This window comes from Galeopterus variegatus, unplaced genomic scaffold (assembly GCF_000696425.1).
Source record: "Galeopterus variegatus unplaced genomic scaffold, G_variegatus-3.0.2 Scaffold1080, whole genome shotgun sequence".
Lineage (NCBI taxonomy): Eukaryota > Metazoa > Chordata > Mammalia > Dermoptera > Cynocephalidae > Galeopterus > Galeopterus variegatus.
The window spans coordinates 205,636-227,770 of NW_007727191.1; the positions used below are offsets into that span (position 1 = coordinate 205,636).

Sequence of the window (22,135 nt, forward strand, 5' to 3'; positions counted from 1 at the left end):
GTGAGCTTTGTCCCAACATCAAGTATTTAGAGAAGGGGCACTAAAAATTCCAGAAAGATGAAAAGTGCTTTAAAAACACTGTGTTAAGAGTGATTTAGTGGGATGTACGTGTGGAGTGTGGGATCCTCAAATGCAAGGGCTGGGATTACTTTGCCCACGTTCTAATGACCGTTTCATCCCCTCTCCATGTTCACTTGTGTCAAGGCTCCCCACTTAGAGGGTCCTGTCCTTTCCAACAAATGGGGTCTGGTTGCAGCACATAGTGTGATAAAACATTGGCTGTGGCTGTCACTGCATAGTTGCTGAGAACGATGGAAAGAGAAAATTCTGGGCCCTCCGCCTACTCATCGGTGCCCTGTAAGACAATCTATAGTTATGTAAAATTCTGTTTCAACATTAATGGTCTATGAGGCTGAGAACAGTGATGTAATGCTTACAAGCATGTGCTAAAATATGATATTTCCATGAAAAACAAATAACCAAGCTCTGTGGAGGGAAACTACTATAATGAAGGGTGAAGATTGAAGGGTTGGGACAGAAGAGCTATGAGGACAGATGGAAGGAATTGAGCTGACATAGGCTGCTGGAGAGGACAGGAATGGTGATGTCTGTACATTTCATCACGCAAGTTCTTCTTGTCTGTTCTGAGTGAAGATGGGAATATGGCAGTCAGTATCCGACATGTGGATATTTACAGATTTAGAGGATAGCAAGTCACATATCTGTACAAACCCATAATGTTAGAGCCAGAAAAAAATCGAAGGGGACATTTAGTCTAGCACATTTATTTTATGTACGAGAAACTGAGAGCTCAGGAGTTTAAGTGATGGGCATAGGTCTCCCTTATATCTAACCAGGCAGAAATATATGGGATACTTGCATTCAAGTCCCTTGCTGTGACTGCCATCAGTTACAGGTTGGTGGCCTTGAGGATGGAGGTCCTCATCCCAACACTGTGCTGGTTGGAACCTCTGGTTTCCAAGAGCTCATCACAATCCCAACTCCCATATCAAGTTCTGAAAATGTGATGGTCTTGAGGTGATGCACATGCTAAATGCCGTATGATCACTGCACACAGCATAAACGTACCCAAATGTCATATTGTACTCCATAAATATATACAATTATTGTGTGGCAACTAAGAAACAATAAATTAAAAGGAAAAAAAACTTTCAGAGACAGAAGTAGAATAGAGATTACCAGAAATAGGGGTGGGGGTGGGGGGATAAAGAGAAGTCATTGCTTAGAGGCTACAGATGATGAAAAGGTTTTGGAAATAGATAGAGGTAGCGGTTCCATAGCATTGTGAATGTAATTAATTCCACCCAATTGTATATTTAAAAATGCTTAAAATAGAAATTCTCATATATGTTTTATGACCAAAAAAAAAAAAGAAATGTGGTGATGCCAGAATTAAGAGCATGCCTCTAACTGGGTGAAAAAATATGCTGAGCGTGTTGACCAAATGTTCTCCATCTCCATTTAGAGAAGAACAAGATGAAATGCGTTTAAACTATTTTAGGCGAGTTAAGCCAGAACTAGAAAGACGTCCACCACAGCTGTGCAGGTGACACTGCACTAAGTTCCCGAAGGAAACCGGAACGACTCCTTCCCTGACAGCCTCAGTGACACATCAGTCACCATCTAGAGAACCAAGGTGCGGTTCTCCTCATAGACAGAACGATGCATCAGGAGTCAATGCTCCCTCCTATTTTTGAGTAACATCCAATAATACAACAGGGTGGTTGTTGCTGTGTGCTCCTAATCAAATACTGCGAAGGGAAGAATCATCACTCAACAAGGCTCAATGAAAAAAATTTCTCACTTTGCTCAAAAACATCACAAAGCAGGTAAAACCTCCACCGCCCCAGCCTCTTTTCTCCCCTTCTCAAGCCAAGTTCGGGATTCCTGGAATCAGTCTGCTAGGAAGACTGCAGCATGCTTGGGAGACACTTTGCCACTTGATTTATAGACAAAGGCTTGAAGGTCTTTTATTTTTTTTTTTGAAAGACGTCCACCACAGCTGTGCAGGTGACACTGCACTAAGTTCCCGAAGGAAACCGGAACGACTCCTTCCCTGACAGCCTCAGTGACACATCAGTCACCATCTAGAGAACCAAGGTGCGGTTCTCCTCATAGACAGAACGATGCATCAGGAGTCAATGCTCCCTCCTATTTTTGAGTAACATCCAATAATACAACAGGGTGGTTGTTGCTGTGTGCTCCTAATCAAATACTGCGAAGGGAAGAATCATCACTCAACAAGGCTCAATGAAAAAAATTTCTCACTTTGCTCAAAAACATCACAAAGCAGGTAAAACCTCCACCGCCCCAGCCTCTTTTCTCCCCTTCTCAAGCCAAGTTCGGGATTCCTGGAATCAGTCTGCTAGGAAGACTGCAGCATGCTTGGGAGACACTTTGCCACTTGATTTATAGACAAAGGCTTGAAGGTCTTTTAAAATAGTTCAATTTTCTTTCTGAAACCAGAACTAAACCCACAGAATCCGAGTGATTGCATCAGTGTGCAAATGGCAACATTAAGGAAGAAAACAATAGGATCTTCTCTACCAAGTAAGAGGATATCTGTCATCTCTAGTCTCTTAGTTATGTGATTGAAATGGATGCTTTCTGTCACTTACCATTGACATTCAGTGACTCAATAACCCATTTGGATATTTTAATTAATACGGAAGAGGGGGCCACATAAATCATTTTACTAACTTTCCTAGTTTGGACTTTTATCTCTTATTGGTAACACCAAGGGGAATATTATGCCTGGCTCAATTAAAATTCCAAATCCAGGTCAAGACCATACTGACAGCTGCCTTGTTACCCTAAGGAGCTAATTTCCACCAGGTGGGCCCATCATTTCTCTTAAACTATCACCATATACTTACTTACACCAGCCCTCTCTCCAGGCCAAATGAGTTGCTCATTCCTTCCAGATCCTGCGGGAAGCAGCCACGACACTGGACCTCTGCTCCCCTGCTTGGGTTGCATCCGTAACTCTCCGTATCTTTGCCTGAGTTCTGTCCTTCCTTCAAATCCTACTTCCCCCATGAATCTTCATCTGGTCATTCCAGCCCTTGAGGATCCCTCTCTTGCCTGTTGCTTCTGAAATACGTTAGTAACCTCATATTTGAAACCTTATATTTGAACCTTATATGGATCCATATCGCCAACTTGCCAAAATCTACTGGGGAACCTCTTGGTGTTTGTGGAACCGGCCCTATGAGCTGCCTGTAGCAGGAACTCAATGGCGTGGATGGGGAGATGCCTGCAATCCCCTATTAGTAAAATGACACTCTCTCCATGGGCCACAGCTCCTTATAAAGGGGGTGGAAAATCCAGGCAGCCACAAAGTGCTTAGATTCCTGTTGTCTTCTCCTAAGGCACTGGCGTGTATTGGGATACTTGGGAAAAACAGCCCTTTTTTGATTGTTTGATTGTTTGATTGTCTCATTATCAGAGAGTTCATGTAAATTGAAGTAATAACTTGATGTTGGCAGAATTAACTATTCAGTTGAATAGTCACTTAGACAATTATAATAATAATAAAACAAGGGTTCGCAAATTGAAATCAACACTCCTACCTATAAGGAGTCAATACTAAAGCTATAAAGTTGTAGATTGCCCTGGGGGAAAGGAAGCTTTTCCTCATTCTACATTCACCTATTTCTTTTAAAATCCAAAGACAACGTGCCAGGCTGGGTGCACACAGCAACCCTCTGCTCCTGCTTGGGCTCAGGGGACAGTGTGGCCCCCACAATCAGCAGTGGGAGAATAGTGCTCTCTCCCTTCTCCCTTACAGCTGCCAAATGGGGCTCGGTTCTACTCTGTTCAAACTGAAAACTGCCCAAGAGCCTCTCAGAGAGAAGCCACTGCTGGGGGAGGGGAGGGCACCGTGCCCAGCCCCACAGTTGACATCATGCCAGTGTACTCTCACCAAGATGTCACCTTCTTCCTGGCATTACTCTGACTGCAGGGCTCCCACAAACTTAATTAACAGTTCAATTAGTTCTGAATTCAAGGTCCTCAAAACCAGTGGCCGATACTCAGTCTCCATTTTACTAGACTTGGTAGCGGCAATTGACACATGACACTTTCTCTTCCTTGAAGGACCTTCCACATTTGCCCTCTAGGACACCACACCCTCCTGGTTCTCTGCCCACTTGTCTCAGTCTCCTCTTGCTGGTGCCCTCTCATCCCCCTGACCTGTGAACAATGATGTCCCCAGGACTCAGCCTGGGGACCTTCCTCTCTTTCATGGCCCCCTCTTGGTGATCTCATTCAGGTTCATCGCTTTAAAATGCATCTGTAGGTTCACATCTTCCAAATAGAGCCTATCCTCATTATTCCAGGATTCTGTGTTTGGGAATTTGCCTACTGGCTAAAATCTATTTGTAACCCCCCAAAAAACTAATGTCCAGAAAATATAGGAACTCAAACAACTCAATAGTAAAAAAACCCAAATAACCCAATTAAAAATGGACCAGAGAGCTGCACAGACATTTCTCAAAAGACATACAAATGGCCAACAGGTATATGAAAAAATGCTCAACATCACTAATCACCAGGGAAATGCAAGTCAAAACCATATTGACATATCTTCTCACCCCAGTTAGACTGGCTATTATCAAAAAGACAGAAAATAACAAATGTTGGTGAGGATGTGGAGAAAGGGGAACCCTTACACATTGTACGTAGGACTGTAAATGAGCACAGCCATTACGGAAAACAGTAAGGAGGTTTCTCAAAAAACTACGGACAGAACTACCATATGATCCAGCAATCCCACTGCTGGGTATGTACTCAAAGGAATGGAAATCATCGTGTTGAAGGGACACCTGCACTCCCATGTTCATTGCAGCTCTATTTACAATAGACAAGAAATGGAACCAACCTAAATGTCCGTTGACAGATGACTGGATAAATAAAATGTGGTTCGTTTTTCTTCATAGTGCTTGCCACCATCTAATACATGAATGAATCCACTTAGCTATTTGCTTATAGTCTGTCTCTCTCCCACTCAAATGTAAGTGCCATGCAGGTGGGAATTTTTATGTTTTTTCTTTCTATTGATGCAACCTCAGTGCCTAGAACAGAAGGTAGGCACTATAAATAATTCTTGAAAGGATGAATAATGTAGCACTTACTGTGTATTATTAAATTTACGTTTGCCCTCTGCCTCTCGTAACACTGTGAACATTTTTAGGTCAGAGACTGTACCTTATTCGTGTTTGTATTCTAACACCGAACACTACACACAGCACATAATAGGAATTCAATAAGTTCATGCTGAATGAATGACAGGGATAGAGAAAGAGAAAAAATTTCTGTTATTCATGAACCTCGAGTTTTTATTTAATTCAGCAAGCATCTGCACAAAGATAAATAAGACACAGTCCCTCCTGGAGGAAAACCCACAGTGCAGTGGGGGAGAGACACAGATAAATATGAACCCTAGTGCAATGTGATCAGAGCCATCACATCAAAGAAAAGGGTCAGGAAAAGAACTAGGATGACAAAGGAGAGGATGGGGTGTTGGGAAAGCAATCAAAAGGAAGGACCATTTAAGCTGGGCTTTGACAGCTGAATAGAGCTTGCTATGCAGACTGTGGGAGAAGAAACAGCCCAAGCTTAGCTGATGACTGCCCAAGGATGTCCACACAGATGGGAGTTCTTCAAAGTGGCCCCTTCCCTGTTCTAAAGTTGTATCCCCCTCCAAAGGGCTTATTCCAGAGTGAGACTCTCCCAGGAGTCTTGGTGCTCAGTAAATACGAACAAACTGAACAGCTATATTCCTATTATCCTCCCCTTCCCGCATCCTCCTTTAAGAAAACTCAGTATCTGACAACAGAATTACACAATGGTCGCCACTTGCCACCATTTGGGGTAGTGAGAGCAAGGGGCCGTTCTAAACACCATACCCGGAGTCATCCACACTGGACACAGGAGCAAATGGAACCAGACCTCTCGGACAGCAGCCACTTAGAAACCCAGAGAAGCTGCCATTCCGTGGGCTCTGCCAAAACGCAGAGAAGCAAAACTCAATTTAGAAAGCACTAGAGCTTTCCAACAGCAGAGCCAAATATGAGAACAGGGCGATGCATATGTAAATATGGACTTCTTTGTCAGCTCATTTAAATCACAGCCCAAGAGCTGACTTCCTGAAGGGCAGTGCTGGTCAGGCTAAAGTACTGGCACATTCTTAGCCCAGAGAAGGTGGCCTTGGGGCCAGAGACTTGGCTGAAAAGAGCAAGGCCGCCTTGATAAGGAACGGGACACTGTGACCTAATAAGCCTTTTCATTTCCTAATGTCTGTGGTTCATGATGGTTGGTGGAATAGGCTCCCCCTGGCCTGGCCCCCGTGAAAACAAGCTCCCATTCATAATTAGGTCTCATTCACGTTTATTTGCTGCCTGCCTGGTGGCTTGGACTGAACTGGAGAAATCTCACACCCACAGCACATACACTCGCATTTCTGCTGCCGTCCCCACCCCAGGCATTCCTGTACATCTACACGTGTGCCTCATACCACAACCCAGATTCCAGTCCCTAACTCTATTCCTTTTCCCTAACTCTATTCGCCATTCCCCTCAGCCAGCTCTTTGCTCCCCTCCTCTGAGGTACTTTGAAAACAAAACAGTTGTGACACCAGTTTGACATAACACCGCTAATTCTGCAAGGACATGAAGTGCCTCTGAGATCACTTGGAGTTTCCCACAATGCCCTGGTGCCCCCATCACTGTTGTGCTTGAGGCCGGCTCTCCTCAGCCTGCTCAGGAAGCTTCTGTGGCTGCTTCCAAAGACACGCAGAAATGACGCTGCTCGTGTGATACAACCTCCTCTCTTTCAGGGTGGGCTTGCTTGCTGTTCTCATGAAGAAAGGCCATCATGGTTTGCACGACAAGAATTTGGTCTTCATCTCCATTGTGCAACCTCATTTTTTTCTTGTTCTCAGACATACCTCGCTGTACCACCTCCCTGCTTTTGGGCATTCCTCTCTCTGGAATGCTGTCCTCATGCAGGGCTGGCTTCTTCTCATCATTAAGGCCAGTACCCAAGTCTCCTCCCTATCCCCTCAACCCAGTCCTAACTCCCCCTCGTCCCTTGTCACTCTATCACACTTGCCCCCAGTTTTGCTTTCCTTGTAGCACTTATGACAGGAAATGACCCTGTTCATTTCTTGGTTTGTTTGCTGTCTGTGGCTCCAACTGAAATATAAGCTCTGTGAGGGTAGGTATGTGTTCGCCTTGTTTGCTGCCTGATATAGTTGGGCTATGTTGTCCCCCACAAAGCTCATGTTGGAATCTGATCTCCAATGTGGCAGTGTTGGGAGGTGCTTGGGTCATGGGGGTATGTATATCCCTCAGGGATAGATTAATGTCCTCCCTAGGGGAAAGGGGGGGGTAGAGTGAAATCTTGCTCTGTTAGTTGTAGAGGGTAGAGTGAAATCTTGCTCTGTTAGTTGCTGTGAAAGCTGATGGTTAAAGGAGACTGGCATCTCCTTTCCCTCTCTTGCTTCCTCTAGCGATGTGATCTCCTTGCACCTGCCAGCTGCCTGCCATGAGGAGAAGTAGTCTGAGGCCCATGCCAGAACTGTGAATCAAATAAACCTCTTTTCTTTATAAATTACCCAGTCTCAAGTATTCTGTTTTAGCAACACAAAAATGAACTGATACACTGCCTTAACCCCAGTGCCTAGAACAGTGCTGGGTGCATGATGGGAACTTTGTATCGTTTACAGAATGAATGAATCCATTGATGTAAATGAAGGCCTCAAAATATTCACAAATAGTCCCAATGACCTTTCTCCAGGTCCCTAGAAGACGAATCTCAGTATCCAAATGTTCAGATCCATCAGTGGTCTTCTCCGCATTCTGCATGTTTAGTAACAAAAAGTCTGGGGTGATGATTTCAGGGAAAACTGTAATTCTTGGCATTGCCAGTACAGAGAACAGGGTTGGCTGATTCAAAAGAGTGACTTCATCAAGGTTTTAACCAGGTTCCTTGCATCAGTGTTCTATCTCTGTCTGCTTCTGTCTCAACACCATGAATGTTTTATTGTGTCTGCACCTTACTGTTATCTTGGTGTCCCACTGTGAATCATTAGAAAACAAATACATGCGAATTTTCTGGTATTAGATACTGGGAATTCATCCAAATTAGATCCCAGGCTCCAGCCAGGCCCACACCCAAATCCAACAGGATTTCTGCCCAAGTCTTAAATGGTTTGGGGGGAAAGCACTTCCCTGCTAATTCGATCCATTGTCTCTCAATGTTTTTATTCTTCCCTCAAGAGAAATAAAGGCAGCTGTGATCATGGGCCAGGCTCAAATGCTTAAGGAGACTGATGGAGTTCACATGCAGGGACCCACACACGCGTGCACACGCACCTGCACATGCACTCACCCACCCACCCACCCACACACACACAGTCCTTACCAACATAGCCTGGGGTTCCACAGGCTGTGGACATCACATCTCCTTTACCCTCCATTTTTGACAATCCAAAGTCACTGATCATTATTTTAGACTCTTCATCTTGACTATAGTACAACAGGTTTTCGGGCTAGAAAGAAAATGAGATAAAAAATTTACACACTATGTTTGAGGCTGGGTTAATTGTGGAAGAGGCACCAAACCACTAAGCGTATTCACGACTTAAGAATATCCTTGACCTTCAGACATCCTGGATGCATCTATTAAAGCAGCCTGTAAGAAGAGCAGTGTGGAGGGCCCTGCACAGTGTCTGGCACAGAGAGGTTTTCAACAAATGTTAGTCTCTTTCTGTATTAATATTTTGTCTACTTAAAAAAATTAACCATATTTTGAGGTAATCTAGAAAGCTGATGGCTCTCAGATTTGTTGATTCAATTCTGGGGTTGGGAGAAGGAAGATTCCCAGGAAATAAAATTACTTTGGACAACATCTCCTTTGCCCTCCATTTTTGACAATCCAAAGTCACTGATCATTATTTTAGACTCTTCATCTTGACTATAGTACAACAGGTTTTCGGGCTAGAAAGAAAATGAGATAAAAAATTTACACACTATGTTTGAGGCTGGGTTAATTGTGGAAGAGGCACCAAACCACTAAGCGTATTCACGACTTAAGAATATCCTTGACCTTCAGACATCCTGGATGCATCTATTAAAGCAGCCTGTAAGAAGAGCAGTGTGGAGGGCCCTGCACAGTGTCTGGCACAGAGAGGTTTTCAACAAATGTTAGTCTCTTTCTGTATTAATATTTTGTCTACTTAAAAAAATTAACCATATTTTGAGGTAATCTAGAAAGCTGATGGCTCTCAGATTTGTTGATTCAATTCTGGGGTTGGGAGAAGGAAGATTCCCAGGAAATAAAATTACTTTGGACAGTGCTCAGACACAGCAGAGGTCTTCTTATATTTCTCACAGTTTTCCTGTTCCTGTCTTCTCTACAGTTCTGCCACAAATGTGGCACATACGTGGCATCTATATAGGAACAGCTTGGGGTGACAGTCTTGGGGTTGAGGGGGTAGACAACAAAGCATCATTTGCACAGTGTTTTGTGTAAAACTGAGGAATCTCTTTGTTCCTAGCAAGGAATGGGGTGGGGTCTGTGGAGACTGGGGTGCTGTGGGCTCAGAGCTTGTCCCCACACTGTTGGAGAGAACGTGAACACAGAAGAGGTGCCTGCGTTTGTTTTTGAAGAGTGGCTTCACACTTGACGATGCTGTCACTGGGGGAGAAAATGTCAAGGATGGACCTCTCTGCTGTTTTTCAGCAATGTCCACTGACCAGGATAATCATGCATGTTTACCAAGTGAAGAAGTATTCATGTCTCTCATTTACACTAAACCTTAGAGGAAACAAGTCATGAAGAATCTGATGTGGAAACTCATCTTCCCATATGGCTTTTCTCCCAAACCCGAGGAGGAAGCAGTAGTCTCTCTTGTCAGGGGTTTGTGGTGAATCTTTGGTTCCTCAGTATTGAATTGTTGGAAATAAATTGAAATGTAGGGGGGACATAGAATATTAGTAGAATTGTAGAAAAATATAACCTTAATGTATGCAGTCTTGTAGCAGTGCATAAGCAAAGCAGTTTTATCAGGGGCCGTGACAAGGGTCAGGCCCGAGCACACTGAACAATGCATAAGCAACGCAGCTTATCAGGGGCCGTGACAAAGGTCAGGCCCAAGCACACTAAACATTAATAACCCCCCACTGGTTTCAGGAAATAGCTGGTTCAAAGGCCACCAAGCCAGACCCCGGGGAAGGTAAACAATTGAGAAATGCGCTAAAGGGGTGCCAGCCTGCTAAAACCCACCTGTAAACCCAAAAGGCGCCAGCTGAAGCCCACCTGTAAATCTAAAAGCGCCACAGATAACCAACAGTTGATCCTATCACAGTATCTGTTCAAAAAACTGTATAAAAGCTGCTTGCATTGTGAATTTGGGGCCGCTCCTGTCCTGAAAACGGGGCGACCTCCAGCATGCCGGAAATAAAAACCTCTTGCTTGTGCATCGATCTCTGTGCCTCCTGGTCTTTGCGAGATGAGCCTTCCCATCAAGTAAGATTCGTGCTTTTGGGCCGGTCTTACAGAATCTGAGGAACTGTTCTTATGTAGAGTGACCAGATTTGTTTAGAGAAGTGGTTCTGGGCCTTGCTGTGCAGAAGAGTCACTTGTGAGGGTGTTAAATGTCTGCAGATACTGTCCTTCAGCAGATCCAAGATGGTGCCCAGTTATCTGGGTCTTTGAGTTCCACAGGAAGATTCTGATGTGTAATCACTGCTGTGAAGAAATTCTGGGAACTGACCAAGACTCTCTCCTTGCCCAAACTTTAGTCAGGCTCCTCTGCACCCTCTTCTCGACAAGGCTTCAACCTTGGCCTTCCCTGTCTATCTGCCCCTGCCAGGCCTGCCTACCCCAGTCTTAGCAAGAATTCTGCTAGTGCAGTTTGGAGAAAATCTCCTCGCCCTTGTTATCTGATCCAGTTCTTTATCCCCTACCCGCTTCGTGACAGGATTCTTGCTGAAGGCAGGCCAGGGTGATCCAACATCTAGGATGGAAGATAAGGAATTTGATCTGATATCACGGGTGGGGGATTTTTGCTCCACTGACTCAGCAGAATTCTTGCTGAAACTGAACCTATGGGACTAAGGACATGGCCACTGGACTAAAGACAGAGCCTAGTCAGAAAGAGATCTCAAAGGAGCCCGCCTCAAATTTGGCCAAAGGAGGGAGTCTCTGCCAGTGTCTAAGTCCTTGGCCTGCCTTTAGCAAGAATCCTGTTAGGCCAGTTAAGCAAGAATCCCCCTACCCCTGATGTCTCTTCTTAGTAACTTTCCATCCACTGACCCCTCTGACCTTCTCTTTGGCTATAAATCCCCACTTATCTTTGTTATAATCATAGTGGAGCTCAGTCTCTCTCCCCTGTTGTAATAATTTTGAATAAAAGCTTCCTTATCATTTTAATGTGTCAAAATAATTTTGTTCTTTAACAGAGCCCAAAGAAAAAATAGTATCCTTCACCCAAAATAACACACAAAAAATGGCATTTAACAATTATAGTGACATTAATTCTGTGGACAAAGCATGAAATTAGAAGAAAATCAAATGTGTGTTGAAGAGTACTTTCAATGAGTTTTGAAAGAAAGTAAAATGGCCAATCAACGGTTGAAGTAGGAATAATGCCTAGAAAATGGGGGGGCAATACTCCATTCATAAAATACATGTGGTTCATGTTTTCTCTAAATGTTTCAGGATTATCCTTTGATAAACAGTAAGGATCCAGTTGTGGGTGTGGAGAGAATAGTTTTGTTGCTTCTGATTTTTCATCTTCCTTGTTCTAGGACTTTCTGCAGTTGTAGAGGTAAGAGAGGAGTGGAAGTAAGTGATCTCCTGCTGCTAAGCAAGGCTTAATCTAGGCAAGGGACTGCCAAAGAGCCAAAAGCTTCTCCCTACACATTCCTCCTACAGGAGACTCACCTAGGTGAACAGAGCTCTCTTTTGAAAAACAATCACCCCCAAGAAGGGTTAAATCAACAAGCCATTCATTTGCAGTTTAGATCAATACTTTTAATTGGCTCAAGATTTAGTAAAGACAGTAGGACTTTTTCTGGGGGATGGGAGTTGGGGAGCAGGGAAGAAGGTGGGGAGAGGGCTCTGGGGATCATTTGGATGGGAGGCCCCCAGTCTGCAAGAGGAGAGATGGAGGCCTGTGGGCCGCAGAGAGGGGATCTTGCCTATACTACATTACTATTCGGCCTGGGGTCCTGAGAAGCCTGGGGCTCATCTGAAAAATTATTTTTTGTATATTATGGCATCTTTGCAAGACAATTGGTTGCCAATACCTGAGTTGGAATATCAATCCCAACCCTTTAAAAATAATTCGCGTAACAAGCTTTAAAAAGAGTGGAATCAACACGCTCCTGGTAAAGTTAACAGTATACATAAGCACATTCCTAATCCGGTAATTCTCAACAGTGGTATATCCCTTGATCCCCAGTAGCAGATAAAGTTGAAATTCTGTTTTAACAGGTATTTACGATCGATTCTTTAATTTAGATTTACCACAGTTGTAGGCTTTGTGTTTATGATATGAGTGGCAGGTAAACCTGCTGGGGTAAAATTTCTGTTTTGACTTGTGCAGTAAACTCTGGGGGCTTGGCCCTGTAACTATTGTGGAGTGAACCCACATTATAGCCTGGAGGCAATATTGGTGCTTTTCACTGTTTCTCAAGTTCATATGTGTGATATCTACCCTTGGTACTACTATAAGTGTGTCGATATTTACCCTTTGGCACTATATGCGTGATACCTACCCTTCAGTATCTCCATAGCCCTGGGGAGAGGGATATAATGCTAAGGTTCCCACATGAGGCACAGATCCTTCCATGCTAACGGGTGAAGGGTCAATATGCCAAAATCTCATAAGGAGAAGAAAGGAACCTACAGGACACTGGGAGAAAGCTGCCATTGTAGCTCACGTACCATCTTCCTGTTGACCTTCTGTTTCCTTCTCTCTCCTCTCACGTAGTCTGCCTACTACTCCCTTTCTTTCATATGGTGTGTTGTGCAGAAATGGGGCTGGAATTGGGAGAAGGCTTTGAAGAACTTGTACTGGGAGAAGTGTTTTCATGGTTTACATGTCTTGAACAAAATTACCTCTTCAATGTATTTGAAGCAATATACAACCTGCCTTCCTGTGGCCCTTTGGTTGCATAATGGTTACAAAGTCTCCCAAATAATGACCAGCCACACTGATCTCTTTCTTCTTCCAAGCTACCTCTGGGTCCCAAATACCCTGACAACTAAAAGTGCACAAACATTCCACCCATCTCTACAGAGCAGACTTATCCCTCCACTGGAACCTCCTGGACAGGTGCATTATGGGTTGGAGAGCGAGATGGAGGACGTTGCTAAGCGACAGCCTCACCTTGAGGTCCCTGTGGACGATGCCCATCCTGTGGAGATAGTACACAGCATCCAAGACCTGGCGGATAAGAGTGCTGGCATCTTTTTCTGTGTAAAATCCCTTCTCCACTATCCGATCAAACAGCTCTCCACCAGATACACTGTTTAAAAAAAGAACAAATTAGAAGTTTGAGATGACCTGCTGAATTATGCAGGGAAAACCATCATTAAGTGCTCTCAATGTGAAAAAAGACCCAAACTTTATTTCAAAAATGAATCCATTTCAGATTTAGATTTTGTCCCACCTATTCCACAGATGCTATAGCCAGGAAGTGCTTCTATGTCATGGCAGAACAAATATCTGGTGACAATATTTCATTTTAATTTGCTTTAAATCCTTGGACCTCAGTCTTTTTATTTTTAAAACCAGGGATTAATCTAGTCAACCATTTTCAACAGTGGGTAGAAGCATGCCCTCCAAGGTATCAGAACCTCAAAGCCCCTTATGATTTATAAAAAATGAAAAAGTGACACTATTACATTGCTTTGTTTTGGTTTCGGTGACAACATTTCATTTTAATTTGCTTCAAATTCCAGATTTCATTTAACGTTTTTTTTGTATTTATCAAAATGGGGACTAGGTTGGCAAAGATCAAGAAACTCCAGAAGGACAATCTCCACAGCCCCTTTTAGCTCTGATAGTTTACACAGCTCTGAGTCTAACAAAGTAACGAAACTGTACAATCCAGAAAAAAAAATAACTCAGCTGACAACTTAACCTTCAAATTTTTAGAGTATATGCTTCTCTAAGAAAAACAGTGCTCTTTCAAATAACCAAGCCATCTTGGAAATAAACTTCAAGGGATATACTAACATTAAAAAAGGAACAATTTTTTCAAAAACATGAAACTAATTTATTTGAAATCTTAAAATCTTAAAATCATAAAACAGTCTTAAAAACAACTTTGACAGCTTTAATAGACAGTAAAAGATATGTCCTGGCAGTAACATATGCACACATACACAAACACAGAAAGATACAACTCATCTTCTGCAAGTCATGGCAATTAATGTGCATATATAACTGATCCACTGAAAACTTTTAAAAAACTAATAAAGAAAATAACAATTGCACATAGGCTATAAAAGGCCTATTTGTTAGTTTCTTCCATTACCTATAGTCATTTTAAGCAATACTGTGCCTGGATAATATTTCATTTCCAAAGCAAACTGACAATCTAGATAAGAAAGGAAAGGTACTCAAGAGAAATAAAATGCGATTCAACGAGTGAAAAGAAATGGAAACAACAGAGAAGAAACTACATTTTGACAACCACGTTGTCTAAATGATCCAGTCTTAGGTAAACCAAGAATCCAAGACATCCCCTCTGACACCAAGTTCTCTCCATTCCTCATTTTTATAGAACATTCCCCCAACGAGTTTCAATGTCTGAAACTTTGCAAAGCTGAAAGATGTACTACTATAGGAGAGAGACTGCTGCTAGGAGCAAGGCAAACCTGGGTGCCATGGAGGCACACACTTATTTATTCAAACGCGCATTCAACACTTATCAGGTGCCTGTTATTATGTGACAGAGACCCTGCACAGCTGGTGGCAATCGAGGAAGCATTAGCTGTGAAGGAGGAAAAGTCTGTTTTGACTGTGCCCTTCCATATCCTCTACCACGCATTCAACACTTATCAGGTGCCTGTTATTATGTGACAGAGACCCTGCACAGCTGGTGGCAATCGCGGAAGCATTAGCTGTGAAGGAGGAAAAGTCTGTTTTGACTGTGCCCTTCCATATCCTCTACCATTGGTCCACCTTCTAAGAATGGCATTCCTAATAGGTGTTCCAGTGCTTTTTTACCACTGGTCTTTTTTACCATCTCCTCTCCTCTGCAGCTGCTGGAGGATCGCACCCTGCCACCATCCCCACCTCCTGCACTTGGTACTCCTGTCCCAAAGCTTGCCCAATCCTCCACCTCCCTCAAAACCAATTCGTCTTGCTTCCCATTCTCTCAGGGTCCTTTTCTTTTGCTGTAGGATATATAAGGTATTGATGAATTCTATCGAATTAAAATATCTGCACTGCAATAGAGCAGCAATGCAGTAAAAATGGAAGCATCAGTATCGAAAGATAGTATGTACTGTCGCAGAGCCCCAATGCTCTGGACACTTAATATTTTGCTTCTCAAATTTCAAATTGCACCAGGGCTCTAATTTCCTGAACATTGCCCGGAAAGAATTTGGTTTCCTGAGAAACCGAGGCACAGGGGAAAAGTTTAGAAACTTGACAATAAAAATATAACACCACCAATAAAAATACCTTACATTTGCAAATCACTTTATACTTTTCAAAAATCTCTGTAAGCATGCATTTTAAAAGCACACTGTTATGGACTGAATGTTTATGTCCTCCCAAATTCTTACACTGAAGGCTTAACCCCCAATGTAATAGTATTTGGAGGCAGAGTCTTTGGGAGGTACTTAGGTTTACATGAGGTCAAGAGGATGGGGCCTCCATGATGGGATTAAAGGAAGAGGAATTGATTGGACTGTTCTGTCTCTCCACCATGTGAAGATGCAATGAGAAGGCAGCCATCTACAAGCCAGCAACGGAGCCCTCACCAGAACCTGACCATGCTGGCACCCTGATCCCAAACTTCCAGCCTCCAGAACTGTGAGAAAATAAATTCCTCCTGTTTAACCCACTCTATGGTAGTTTGTTACGGCAGCCTGAGGTAAGGCACCCACTTATTCTCAAAACTACTTATGAGGTAGGCAGGGCTAGCATTACCATTCCAGAACCATGGCTGAGGACATAAGTTTAGAATCAGGATGAGGCACATGTCTCATTTCCAGGCTGGCAGACCAAGCTTAGGATGGCTGTTTGGAGGCTAAGCTGATTGACAGTGGCTTTCTTCAGTCAATAACCTTCTATGTCAAGCCTCTTACATGGAGGGTTTAAAGCTCCACATTAGAAATGGAGCTCCCCAATTAAGCATCAGGATAAAGTTAGAAGGGACAAGAGGTCAGGTGATTGGGGGAAAGGAAAATCATAACAGTAGATATAGAATGACTTAATGGTAGCTATTGGGAGAGAGGCTCAGCTATGGGGGGTGCAGATAAGGAAAGATAAACTGGCTACTAAAGATTATGGAAGGAGAAGACAGAAGAGATGACGAAAAGTTCTCTACTCTTCTGAATTCCAACTTTGAGGTTTATTTAAAACAACCTGCCTTTGCATCAAACTTAGATTTGCTTGGTCTCTTATCTTTCTTGCCTATTACACTGTATGCTATCATATTGTGTGAATTTTAAACATGCAGATGTGGAATAGTTTGATATAATAATCTCAGTAAAATTTCAGTTTATTTACAAAATCCTAAATAATGCAAGTTCCTTCAAATTAAAAAATAATTGTCAAGAAACATAATACCATTTCAAAATTGCTGGATAAAGTAAACTAAGTTCTGATTACACTGTGGTCTACTGCCATGCAGTATAACTTTGTCAGTAAACAATGCATCCTTCCTTAGTACTGGACAAACTATGCTGTTATTTATATGCACTTGAACTTCTCCATCTGTGTTCCTGTTATCCTAAAATTTACTGCTAATTATAATTTAAAATGTTTCATGTCTTATGACAATATCATCACACATTCATTAAAAGGAAGTACACATGTTAATGCCGAAGAGTGGGCTATGGCAATCTATTGCTGTAGAATGGAAATTAGATATAATAAAACAATATGAAGAAGGCCACACAGTACAGTGCTGTGAGAATAGTTTGAGAAATACTAGTGATGACACTGGGTAATAAAAAGCAGTGGCACAGCACACATGCCTTGAAATTCACAAAGTCTGTCCTATACTCATGCAGGCTTGTTGCAAGAGCAACACGGTACCAGTGTGCCCCAGAGCAAGGATGGTTATAAATGTGTGTTTTCTAAGAATCATTTCCCCTCTTTACATTTAGTCCTAAGGAGAAAATACTCTTGAAACATACAGGTTGTGATTAACAGAGGATTCAACAAAGCATTTTTCAACTGAGAAAGCTCAAGACCCAGAAGGTAGATATGCACATTTTTTAACCCAGCCTGAAAGAAAGGTTCTGTCTTCTCAATCTTTTCCTCAGTAAAGTCCCAACTTGGCAGTGCCTAGGATTTCCCCTCTTCCATGAAGGGCAGCCGCCCCTCATTCCAGGCTGCTGCCTAAAATCCCCATTACTTCTTTTGGCTTTGGTACCCACATGCCCTGCTCAGGGGGACTCCCTGATTCCCTCCAGGGAGATCAAGGCTTTATTTCATGCAGCCTCTGACCTCAATGTTCTCCTCCAACAAAGCCTACTTTAATAATTTTTAAAATTCTTTATTCTTAGAATTCTGTTTCACAATATCTTCCAGGCCTCAATCTGTTCAGAAATTTCCAAAATACAACCACATGCCTTTCCATCTAATGGACCAGAGAAATTTAACCCAGTGTGCTCCATTAAAGTCTGATTCTGGCTATTTTGCCTTCTCGATATCCAGGTGTTATGAACTGAATCCTCAACGACCCACAGTTGAAGTCCTAACTCCCCAGTACACTTCAGAATGTGACTGTATTTGGAGACAGAGCCTTTAAAAACGTAATTAAGGTTACATGAGTTCATATGGGTGGGCCCTAATCCAACAGGACCAGTGTTCTTATAAGAAGAGGAAGAGCTACCAGGGATGCTTGGCACAGCATAAAGACCACGTGAGGACCCAGCGAGAAAGTGGCCATCTGCAAGCCAAGGAGAAGAGGCCAGGAGAAACCAACCCTGCTGACACCCTGGATCTTGGACTTGCAGCCTCCAGAACTGTGAGAAAATCAGTTTCTGTTATTTAAGCCACCCAGGTCTGTGGTTTCTCTTATGGCAGCCAGAGCAAATGAACGTAAAGGGGCAAATAAAGGATATCCCATATTCATAAGTTCATCTTTGAATGTATAGTCTCTATATAATTTTTCAAGCTTTACTGGAGGAAAAACCCACCAATTTTGCTACTTTATTTGCATTGCAGGCTTTGTTTATTCACCAAATCTTCGAACAATCTTGTATGGAGCCAGGCAATATGTTGTCCCTTTGTCCAAGGGCCACACGGTCCGGTGGGGGAGACTGACATGTGCAGCCAAGTAAAACACAGTGTGAATGGTTTCAATGGTGGCAGGAGCTAAGAGGGGAAGGTGTTTGGAAGACTACAAAAGGACACCTAGGAGGGATGCAGGGGACAGGACAGGAGGAGGGGAATCTGAGCTTTCTTAAAAGCAACAGTATTTAGTCACATGGAGAGAAGCCCAGTGGGCAGACAGAGCCCTGTAATTTGAATTACCATGAAAAAAGGGAGCTAGTGAAAGTAGTTTTTATCTTCAGGGAAATACAGACAATGAAAAGGGTTAAATGAGGGCCGGCCGGTGGCGCACTGGAGAGTGCGCCGCTTGGGGGCGTGGTGGCGCTCCCGCCGAGGGTTTGGATCCCATGTGGAGACCGGTTCCCGCTCACTGGCTGAGCGCAGTGCGGGTGCAACACAGAGGGTTGCGATCCCGTTGCTGGTCCCCGGTGTGGGCGCGACACTGAGGGTTGCGATCCTGTTACCGGTCAGTAAAAAAGACAAAAAGGAAAAAGAAAAAAAAAAAAAAAAAAAAAAAAAGAAAAAGGTTAAATGAGCACCCTGCATAGGACCCCACTTGGCAGGTGAGATTGGTATGTGTTCAGGGAGCTACAAAAGAAGCTCAAGTTCACAGTCAAGACCACTAGTAACCAATTATTCGTCAGCTGGATGCACCACGGGACATCACAGAAGGGAGAAATCAGATGGCTGGAAAAAGCGTCCTGGAGGAGACATCTTAACCACCTTTGTGTCTCCAGAGCCTAGTGTAGCACTTGCTGAACTGCAGAAAAAGTTCAGCTGATTTTCGAAGGAAGGAGAGACTTTGGAAGACGGGAGTTAGGAGGAAGGGCAGGAGAGGCAGGGAGCAGAGGGTGGAGGCAGGAAGGAACAAGGCATGTAGAGGCCTGGCTTATTTAGGAAAGGTGACTGGTGAGGATGGAGTCAAATCACAAAGAATCTTGAAATCCCAGTATCCGAGGCTGAATGAGCAGCATCAGAGGCCAGTCAACGCTAAATTGTTTGTGCTTCAAAGTCACCCATTTCTGGAAGAGACGCCACCAAAAGTGGTTATGATCCACACATGTAGGTCTGTGGCAGGGACATTTTGGAACAAGGGTCCTTTCCATGCGGTATATGCTGTCTTCCAGCAGAGGTCTGCAGCTGCCATCTGTGAGCCCACTGTGGTTTTCCTCCCTGTTTTCTTGTCTCATGTCTGCTCAGAAAAGCAAACCCACTCCTCCAAATCCATGTTGGCCAGCTCTGTGGTGTGCACTGATTTTCCAGCCACCCAGGCAGAACTTGAACTGCTTTGGGAGGGACCTCAGTGACTTGTTAGCATCATCTTCTGTCTCTGCTTTCTAACTATGCCCCTGCAGCAACTAGTCAGCTGTCCCTCAAGGCTGGCCAGGAAGAGTGTGGTTACATACAAAACAATGGGTAAGAAAAAACTAAAAGCACTTTAAATTTGTTTGGGAAACTTGCTTGCTGAGACTCTGATAAAGAAATTCTGCTTTTCTACCACTTGTGAAAAAAGGGTCAAAGGATTTGTTAAGAAATTATTAGCATGATCAAGATTTCATGAGAAAATAGCTAATCTCATCTAACTCAAAGCACCTGTACACATTCCAAAAAAAGATAAGTTAATTACAAATCACTTTAATTTTTTTATGTTGCAAGAGAGCAAACCACATCTTATTCATATTGAATACTGAATCCCCAGCAAATACGACTTTTATATTCCAGTAGAAGAGAAAGAGAAAGAAAATAAGTAGATACATGAACAAAGAGATAAATTTGAAAGTATGAAAGGGTTAGAAATGCTGTGCAGAGTTAAAACTGTCCAGATGAGTACCTGGTGCAGCCACTTTTGAGTATTCCAGGCAGAGGGTGAGCTTGTTCTAAGACCTCAAGGAGGGCACAGATCTGGTGGTATCTGAAGACCAAAAAGAAGGTCAGGGTGACTGGACCATGTTGGGCAATGGGAAGAATGTTTCCAGAAGAGGTTTGAGAGAGGGGAAGGCCCAGATCATGCAGGACTATCTATGCTGAGGTTCACACATGATGAGTTTATTCCACATTTGTTAAGAAGCCACTGGAGGGTTTTCAGCCGGGGACAGGTGAAGTGATTCACTTTTCAAAGATCACTCTGGCTGCTGCTGGAGAAGGGGGTGTAGAAGCAAGAGTGGAAGCAGGTAGGCTGGCTGGGAAGCAGGTGAGAAGAGGACAGTGGCTCCAACTGGGGAACACAAGAGTCAGAGAGAAGTGGACAGATGTGGGGTAAGTTTTGGAGACTCAGTAGATGAGATTTCTGAAGAAGCTGGTATGGGGCATGTAGGAAGGAGAGGGATCAAGAATGTTTCCCAGATTTTTGACTTGAGGGATGGGTAGATGGTGACACCATTATTTGAAATGGGGGTTGTGATTGTTCACTTTATGTGTTAACTTGACTGGGTCATGGGGTGCTCAGATATTTGGCTAAACATTATTTCTGGGTATGTCTGTGAGGGGGGTTCTGAATGAGATTAGCATCTGAATTGGTAGAGTCAGTAAAGTAGATCACCCTCCCTGATGTGGGGGGACATCATCAGATATGTTGAGGATCTGAACAGAACAAGAAGTGGAGGAATGAGGAATTCACCCCTTTTCCTTCCTGCCTGACTTCTTGAGCTTAGAATTCAGTCTTTTCCTGCCCTCAGAGTGGGATTTACACCACTGGCTCCCCTAATTCTCATGCCTTTGGATTCAGACTGAATTACACCACTGGCTTTCCTGAGTCTCCAGCTTGCAAATGGCAGATTATGGGACTTCTCTGCCTTCATAATCACATGAACCAATTCCTTATAATACACACACACACACACACACACACGTACATATATATACACCCGGATTAAAAATGTTTATTTAGTTTTGATTAATGTAAATAGCCACATGGCACTAGTGGCCATAATACACACACACACACACACGTACATATATATATACCCGGATTAAAAATGTTTATTTAGTTTTGATTAATGTAAATAGCCACATGGCACTAGTGGCTACTGTATTGGATAGCACAGATCTAGAGCTCTGGGCAGGATATGTGAAGTCTGAGATGTCTGTTGGATGGAGAAGTCAAGCAGGTAGCTATTGTTATAAATCTGAAGTCCAGAGGGACAGGTCAGAGCTAGAGTTGAAAATCAGCACATCACCAGCATGCCCACCATCTTTAAAGCCAATAGGAGAGATGTGAGCAACCACTGAGAGAATGTGGCTGGGTTAGTGAAAAGAGTGAGTGGTGAGGAGTGCCAGCACTCAGACAAGGAAGAACCAGCAAAAGGATGGACAGAAAAATAGGAAGCAGAGGAAGAATGGGGAGCATGGAAATCAAGGAAGGGACATCTGGTCAACCCTGATCAAGTAAGAGGAGGGTAGAGACGTGGCCATTGCATTAGGCAAAATGAAGGCCAGGGCTGGGGGCAGAGACTGAGGTCTCCGAGCCTCATTTTCCTCATCTATAAAAGGGGTAATTATACCTATTTTAAGAATTAATTGAGACTGGGGCCGGCCCGGTGGCGCACTGCTACAGTGCGCCGCTTGGGAAGCGCGGCG

At 43.4% G+C, this 22,135-nt stretch overlaps 1 protein-coding gene across 1 annotated transcript in view; it reads right to left on the reverse strand.

The window, feature by feature from the left end:
- The window catches only part of CAMK1D (calcium/calmodulin-dependent protein kinase ID), a 255,649-nt gene that overhangs the window by 42,960 nt on the left and 190,554 nt on the right, over window positions 1-22,135 (reverse strand). Inside the window, exons 4-5 of the mRNA XM_008574657.1 lie at window positions 13,424-13,562; window positions 8,449-8,575 (exon numbers count right to left, since the gene is read on the reverse strand). Coding sequence (XP_008572879.1) covers window positions 8,449-8,575; window positions 13,424-13,562 — 266 coding nt within the window. The remainder of the gene's footprint in view (window positions 1-8,448; window positions 8,576-13,423; window positions 13,563-22,135) is intronic.